The sequence below is a fragment of the Stegostoma tigrinum genome, chromosome 14 (assembly GCF_030684315.1).
Source record: "Stegostoma tigrinum isolate sSteTig4 chromosome 14, sSteTig4.hap1, whole genome shotgun sequence".
NCBI lineage: Eukaryota > Metazoa > Chordata > Chondrichthyes > Orectolobiformes > Stegostomatidae > Stegostoma > Stegostoma tigrinum.
In genome coordinates this window covers 62,256,382-62,265,190 of record NC_081367.1, presented here as the reverse complement: position 1 = coordinate 62,265,190, position 8,809 = coordinate 62,256,382, and the positions used below count along the sequence as shown (strand labels likewise).

The 8,809-nt window shown below is 40.1% G+C and overlaps 1 protein-coding gene across 1 annotated transcript; it reads right to left on the bottom strand.

Moving 5' to 3' along the window:
* Positions 1–769: 769 nt before the first annotated feature.
* LOC125457724 (extracellular calcium-sensing receptor-like) lies at positions 770–7,686 on the bottom strand. Its single transcript, XM_048542304.2, has 6 exons — positions 7,468–7,686; positions 6,644–6,935; positions 4,012–4,845; positions 3,674–3,901; positions 2,022–2,145; positions 770–1,915 (listed from the first exon to the last, which is right to left on the bottom strand). Exons 1-6 carry the CDS (start codon positions 7,680–7,682, stop codon positions 1,023–1,025), a joined length of 2,586 nt encoding a protein of 861 aa, XP_048398261.2. The 5' UTR covers positions 7,683–7,686; the 3' UTR covers positions 770–1,022.
* Between the last annotated feature and the right edge of the window lie 1,123 nt (positions 7,687–8,809).

Genomic DNA, 8,809 nt, shown 5'->3' with positions numbered 1-8,809 from the left:
TAAGAGACTGCTGGACATGCATATGGTCACAGAAATTTGAGGGTGCATACATGAGGTCGGCATCTTTATTTAGAAAGAAAAGGATTCGCATCCATGGACGTGTTATAGATAAAGTACACCCACAATGGATAAATGTTTTGAAAACACCAATTTGTAATCTGTCTTGGCTTCAAACAAGTCGGAAATTTATGCATGCAATACGTGATTGTCGGCACAAAGACAAACTTTCCAGGATTGAATTAGTAAATTAGGTCTTTGAAATGCCCAACTTCTAACATGCCAGTGAATTACAGCACTTCAGTGAGAAAATACGCAGCTAGGGAAGTGCAGGAGAAGAAATTTCATGAGATAACAACTTAGAAGAGGCTTCGCAGTGCGGAAGCAAATTCATGAGTTCCTTTGGAGAATGAATATGAAACTAACTTTGAAACGGGCAGAATAGTCAGCACCGCCAAAATGGTGAACTCAAAGATTCCAAGTATTTCTCTCTTTCAACCAGCAGTATCACGACAACATCCCACTGAGACCCACCAAACCCCATGCCCCGTATCAGCTTAGCACAGTGACGGCATTTTTATTAATGCGTTTTGAGAAAACGATGTGAGCAATCCCTTTTGTACACATGAACAGGCTAAGTTTCAGAACTGGTTTTTTTATTGATGTACAAAGCAAGTTTCAAATCGAAATTCCACGCAACGAAGAGATTCAAGACACGAAAAGGAAACTAAAAGTGACTTAGATGCGTATTTAAATACATCTAAGTCATACACGATTTTCCATTCTGATTAAAGCTCGGGGAGATGGTCAAAATAATAAAAATTAACAGCCGAACTTCAAATTGCACTCCCTGCTGGTCATTGTAGCTTTGTTCGATTGTGTAATATGAATGCTGGGAAAACAGTTAGCTTTACATCTGTTCACAAGGAACTAGTATTCGCCACCATTACGGCAAAATATAAACACCTACGAAAATATCCGGGACACATTTATGAACATTTCCAAAGTTGTTTTTTGGAAGACACTTAGCCCATCATGTTCCTCTTTGTATTCTTTTCTTTATTCAGAAGAATAATATAACATTTTGGAGCAAAAATACAAATAAGCAGACCAAAACTGGAGGCCAAAATAGCAAATACTTCAAGCGCCACAGCATATTTTCCTGGCGAACTTATGTAAGCTGGAATGAAAGTTATCCAAACGGCACAAAAGATAAGCATGCTAAACGTTATGTGCTTAGCTTCATTAAAGTTATCTGGAAGTTGTCGAGCTAAAAAAGCTAGCATAAAACACACACAGGAAAGAAATCCAATATAACCAAGAACACAAGAGAATGCTAATGAAGATCCAACATTGCATTCAAACACGATTATCTTTTGAGAGTGACTAGTGTTCCTCAAAGGATAAGGTGGAATTACAATTAACCAGGCAGTACATATTGCACATTGTATCAGGGTAAGGATGTAAACCATCAGCCGTTGTTGTCTTGGTCCAAACCACCTCATCATATTATTGTTAGGAAACGTTGCTTTGAATGCCATCACCACCACTATTGTTTTACTCAATACACAAGATATGCAAAGAACAAAACTAATACCAAATGCCACGTGGCAGAGCATACATGACCAAACTGAAGGTTCACCAATGAATGTAATTGAACATAGAAAGCAAAGAGTGAGGGCAAAGAGAAGAAGGAAGCTTAACTCAGAGTTATTAGCTTTAACAATTGGAGTGTGTCTATGAATGTAGAATATTGCGAATACAGAGACAGTGGTGCAGGCTCCAAACAACGCCAGGTTCACCAAAGTGATTCCCATCACCTCGGAAAAGGAAAGAAACTCGATTTCCTTTGGGATGCACTGATCCTGTCTTTCATTAGATCTGAATTCCAAAGGACACTTTATGCAATGAATAGAATCTAAAAAGCAACACAACACTTTGTCATTATACGAGGAATCTGAACGCCTGAGCAACGCAGATATCACGTTTAAGCAGGAACGCTATTTGCAATGGTGGTTTCTTACCGGTTGTGTTACTAATTTCTCCTTGTGCACATTGTATGCAGTCAAAGCAGCAAATGGGTTGTCCTTTTCTTTCTGCTTTCCTTGTTCCTTCATGGCAGCTTTCAGAGCAAACAGCTTTAGGAACCTCAGTATTAAAATGAAACAAATAAGGTGGAGAAATGTTAGTAATACCGTTTGGCAAATGTGTAACAGGATGTCTGGTGGACAGTGCAAATCCCATTTCTGTCACCTTTGTTAGGACTGTCCTTTTTTGAATCAATATCTCAGCTTGAGACCCCATAATGTCCAATTTTACTGCCTCGCTAAAGTTTTTGGAATCGGTTTGCAGTTATGGAACCAGCATAATTTTGATGAACTCAAATTCTTGTAAAAATATTCATGAGATAATGGGAACTGCAGATGCTCTCTGATGAAGGGTCTAGGCCCGAAACGTCAGCTTTTGTGCTCCTGAGATGCTGCTTGGCCTGCTGTGTTCATCCAGCCTCACATTTTATTATATAAAAATATTCATGATGTGACTTTGGAGTATCTTCATTTATTATTGAAAAAAATAGGAAAACAATGAAATAAAATTGGATGTAATCTCAACGGCTCAAAGGAAAATCAGATTCAGAAATTAAAAAAAAAACTTTTTCTTAATTCATTCAAATGATGGATTCATTGTTGGCCAGCCCAACATTTATCGTCATCCCTAGTTGCCTTTGAGCTGCTTGCTTGACCTGCTGAAAGGCAGTTGCTTTAGCCATGGCCATATTATCATGAGGGAGGAACTGAGACATATTTTCAACTCCATACGGTGAGTGGCTGCGATGGTGAGTTGCATGTAGTGGTGTTCCCCTGTATTTGTTGCCAATGTTCTCCTAGATGGAAGCAGGAATATTTTGGGAAGGTCCTGCCGGAGATGGATTGTTGAGTCACTGCAGTGTACCTTGCAGGTGCTGCTACTGAGCATCTGTCGTGGTGGAAATGAATGTGTGTGGATGTGGTACCAATCAAGTGTAATGCCTTTTTCTAGATGGTGAAAAGTGTCTTCAGTGTTATTGGAATTACACGCATCCAGGGATGTGGGAGAATTCTATCACGGTCTTGACGTGCACCTGTCGGTGTTGGTTATGTTGTTGGAGAGTGCAGAGGAGAGTTATGTTGTGCAGGTTTCCTACCATTTGATCTGCTGTTGTAGCCACAGAACCGATATGATGAGCCAGTTAAGCTTCTTGTAAAAAGGGCCCCGTGGGATGTTGATACTCTGGGATTCAGTGATGCTGTTGAATATCAAGGAGAGATGAGGTGATTACATCCTCTCTTTTTGAATGCAGTAATTGCTTAGTACTTGTATGGCACAAATGTGTTTCTGACCAACAAGAATATGAACCATAATGTCTCTCAACATCAAACTAATGGATCCACTGCTCCCTGACTTTATCCCTTCAAACCTCTGCAACCACTTTTCAGAATGTTTAGATCTTACTTCTTTTTTCATACTTTCAGCACTGCATTCAACGTCGTTACTCCACATCAGGAAATGGGCAGTGTCGCGTACAACAACGATTTAACACAACAGCCGTGAGTTCGCTTTTACATTTCTGAGAAAGGAAATAGAAATTGAAAAATCAGGCGGTTTTTAAAAAAGGACAGTTCTTCGCTAATCTTACCGACTTCTGATCGCCACTCCAAAAAATCGTGCCTTCTGTTATCAAAAATTCTTCTCCAGAACGAGCTGACCCATCATAGTGCCCAACATTTACAATATCAATGCCACCGAGGGCATTTGGTTGCCAGTTGACAATGTCATATATTGGGACAGGGTCCCCGTTTTCGTCAAAATAAATCTTTTCGCCAATCTTGGTTACGAAGTTCACTGTTCTCATGTAATATAGTAACTAAAAAAAAGTCAGAATACGTTTACATTAATTGAAAATATTCAATTATGAATGCGAACAAATTGGATATATATGTGAACATAGTAATCAAACTACGCGGTGTCCCTCACCTGCCATGATTGAAAATTTGAAACATTTGCACAACTGCCATTGGAAAAAGGTCCTTCCCCAGTTTTACATGACGCCAAATTGTGAAGTGCATGAGCGATAGCATAAGTTGCTTTGTAAACGTTGTAACTGGCTCTGTATTGGAACACATCTGTAAATTCATTCTGGATATTCTGTAAACTTTCTTTTCCAGTACATTCCTTAACATCTGAATCAGTTTGTCGAGAGTCTGTTTTGTTTCTACCACGTAGAGTGCAGCCGAAACAACTTTCCCAAAACTCCTTCACCAAGAGGTTTCCTGGATACAAAGATGGGTGAACTTTCAAGAGGAACTCCCTCAACCCTGGTATACCGACTTTGGGAATTGCAACTCCAATTGTACCAGAAGCAATCATTTTACTTTCCTCTGGAGGAAGAAGCAATGCGGATACCCACGATTCGGTTCCAATCCATTGTATGCCGCTGACATTTTGCTTAAACATTTCTTTTAGTAGAGTACGCATGTATAATTTTCCCACAAAGGCAACGACAACTTTTGTAGAAGAGGTTTTTATGGTGTCAATGGTTTTCAGTAACTTCTCTCGAGCGTGTGTCATATGAAATGACTCGGAAAAGGCTATACAAACGCCTAATTGTTGGACTGCCTCTTCAAACGCTTGCATTCCAAAATTCCCATAGTCATCATCGCTCTTAACTGTCCCAATCCAAGTCCATCCGAAACGTTTCACGAGCTGTGCTAATGCTTTAGCCTGATAGTAATCACTCGGTATTGTTCGAAAAAATGACGGATATTCCTTTCTATTGCTCAGGCAGGCACACGTTGCAAAGTAACTAACCTGTCAAAAATAAAGCAAAAAAAGTGTTCGATAATGATCTGTGGTTGTTCATGATATCAAATCAAAACTATTCGTGCAGAAGTGCAAAGATTCCAACTCGCGTCGTGCTGACCGGAGTGGCCTTTCTTTAACGCAGAATATACAACTAAATAAATAAATTCTAAGCGTCCCATTCAAATATTTACTCCCAAAGTTCATCCTCAGCATTGCACTTTCTTGATCCACCTTGTCCTGGAAGCACGCATATGAAAAACGTCTACCAAAATTCGCTTACTCCGTCTCTCTCTCTACAAATGACCTGATGAGAATTCTAACAGTGTGCAATGATGTTTAGAGGATCCATTATTGATCTATCTTTGTCCCCTCACGTTGAGATCAATGGAGGCAAAAGACGAGCAATGCGTCGGACATGTGACTAGTTCTACATGACCTGTTGTAAAATCAACAGCAAATGATGAAATAAAAATCCCTGAAATCACGAGAGTCATTTCGTCAATAAATGGGTTAAAGTCTCAGTTTAAACACGAGAAAGACAAATGTCGTTACAGACAAAATTTTGAAAAGCTAGCGCTATTGCGTTTAAGGAAGGTACGTCACAGTTGAACTAAATCACTCGTAAATGAAATTACCGTGGTTCATGATAAGAATACATCAAAAATTTGACCCAAACGTGTCCGAAAGGAAAATGTTGCAGAGCTCTTGAACAAAAACAGAAGTTGCTGGAAAAGTTCAGCAGGTCTGGCAGCATCTGTGAAGAAAAAGTTCAGAGCTAACGTTTCAGGTCCAGTGACCCTTCCTCAGAACGCAGGACTCTTGTGGTGCAATGGTATTATCCTGCCCTATGGACCAGGCGCCCATTCTTCTTGCCCGCACAGTGTGATAGCATCAATAGACAGGTTGATTAAAATTTGCGTAAAACTCTGATAAAGTCGTTAGTTGAATTATTTAGGGTCTCTTCGTACGGACAAAGGGTGAAGGCGCAGTGTAGATGTGCCAGCTGCCTGTCACCATGGCAACCAGTGGCGATTAAATTCAAGGAATACTCTCGAAATATCATGATAGCCTCAGTAACGGTAACCATTTAGCTATGATTGTACGAAATCAAAACTTTCCGTCTTCTTCTCGGATATCTTTCCTGCATGTGATTCCACGCAATGTTCTCAAGAAAGGCCACTAGACCCAGAACATTAACTCTAATTTCTGTCCACAAATCCCGTCATACACAGTGAGACTTTCCGGCAGTTTCTGCCTTTATTTCACGTTATGTTATTCATTCTAACAAAACCGGAAAGATCTGTGGATGCTGTAAATCAGAATCTGAGTGATTCACTCTAAACCTGGTTCGCAGATGATCGAGGGAGCACTGAGCTCAAGGGTAACTGATGACTGGAAACAAATATTGGTTTTGCCAACACAGCCTGACTCCCAGAAAACAATAAAAATGAAAAAAGCCAATTTTTGCAACCATTTTTGAACGTTTCCTTTCTCATAATTTACCACTGTTTATCATCAGATTTCTGAAATGAGACTTTCGAAAAACTACTTTAGAGGAAGAGGAATAAAAACTTTACAAACCTATAGCAATGCAGAACCAAGGAGTAATCAGTAATTTTCCTGGACTGTCTCGCCACCCCGAGTGAACATTCCGAAGAGGAGTTTCATCTCTCTCGATCAACAACAGACATTACAAAAAATAACGTAGTTGATGGTTTAACTGACGCATATGACACCGTATCGTATACTATTGATCCAAATTTACTCATATTGTCTCACCGAGTTATTAAAAGCCATATCTTACCATTGGGATCCTGAAGGTACCCATAGAAGGTGCTATTGCTAAAGACCTCGTGGATCCAGAATCAGCGACAATCGCAGAAACAGTGGAGGAGCTTTTGCAATTATTAGAGGATGAGCTTTCCTCGGGTATGTTCAGAAACGACATAGCTGCTTTCAGCGATAACTGGGTCAACTTGCAAGAATCGTAAATGCGGTATCCCAGAGTGACACCGGGTAGCAGAGCCGTATCGTTATTTATTTCCTCAATTGCAAAAATCATCGCCAGTGCCCAACGGAAATGACCGAATCGAAAGCTGCAGAGAAGGTAAAAAGACAAGATTTTTTTTAAAAATCGGAAATAAAAACGAGGACAGTTATATCCAAGTTATATTATTAGCTATAATTCAGTCTCTGAACGGGGAATTGGTGGATGTTTGCTCCAACGCAGTCGCTGAGTGCAAAATCTTAACTGACATTAAACTGACTTGACAATGCGCTTAGTTTCAAATACGAGGTGAAGGGGATTCCCGACCTTCCTTCCTCGATCCAATAGAAGTATTTCGAAGAAGCGCAGGAGAACTTTCATAATGCCTTCACCGATAATTATTCCTCATTTCAAAATGCTCAGACTGATTGTGGGAGCTTGCGCTGCACATATTACCGCATTATCAATGTTACAACATTGACTAAATTGCAAAACTATATGATTGATTATAAAGCACTTTGGGACGGACCACAAAAATGAATTTAACGATTTTTAAAATTAAATCTGAAATTCGCAAATTAGTTCAGCGTGAGAGCAGCTGATTACTCAATGAAATAAAATATCGAATAGCACCCACTAACCTGACGCATTTTGCCGCCTCTTGGTGACTGCTGAACGAGAGTTGCCGATGCTCAACTTGATAAGAATGCATGTCAAAAATTCCGCCCAACATAACATCGCCATTCTTCGACAGGCCCAGTAACTCAAACCTCCCCAAAAGTTTGCAAGCCTGCTCATTACTGGACAATGCCTTTGCAACAGCAAAATTCACAACTAAAAAGAACCAACAATGCATCTTTGACTGGGTAAGAAAATCTGCTAGTCGGTTGCAATTTTTTTAAAATATAAGCTCTAGCTATTTCCTTAAAAATGTCCTTTATGAGTGCCAAATCGATTTCAAGCTCTGATGAACATCAACAAATTACTAGGCGAGTCACTTAAGAAAACACATCATCACTTCAGGCATTTTGAGAACCATGAAGGAAATAATTGCAAACGTAATCACCTGTGTACCCTCAACCCAATTGAGGCGGCATAATGTTTAGCTCTGCTGCCCCACAGCGCCAAGGTACTCAGGTTCGATTTCAGCTTTGGGCCACGGTTTGAGCAGAGTTCGTATATTTGCCCAAGACTGCATGGAATCCCTCCCACAATTCCGAAATGCACAGGTCCATGAATCCTCTAAAGTGGGCTTCCAGTCAAACACTTGGAAGTGGATTTTCCTTTTTCCCCAGCAGGATTAAGAAACTGCATTTGCTAACGATGAGAACAGTGTCTTCCTCTCTCTTCAGCTGCCCTCATATTTTGTGTGGCAAAGTTAATTTGGTTCAAACCATTGTTCATATCACAAATGTGCCAAAAGCCACCGCTTCTGGGTTTGAAAACCGCCGACCCTATTCCAATTTACTTAGAAGGACAAAAGGTTTCAAACATCTGCAGGCAGGTTAGCAAGCTTTTTAAAGCAGATATTATGCAAAGGTTTTGTGAATAACATGTCTCACGACAGGAATCAACTTTCAGGCCTGACCTGCCTCCTGGATGCAACAAAACATCATCATTGAATGCCAGTGCCATTCACCATAAGCCATGACTTGATTATGAGGCAGCAATTGCTGAAGAATCTGGATCAATTTAAGATCTTTAGTTGAGTGCTGACTTTGAAATTTTCTAGTCACCCTGTGCAGAAATGTTAATACAGAGTAGATGAGACTTGAAATAAAGCCTCCTGGGCTCAGGGATAGGCTCACTTCAATGACACCCAACAGCCATCGAAAATTGCTTATTGCTACTTGTTAAAGATTTCACCTGATGAAATGTAGGGGCTGCCTGCAAATAAACATATTCAAGTGCTGCCACTTTTTGAAAGTTCCCATAATGGTAACAATACATCAGTCAAACTGACTTTATTGACCAATCAATCAG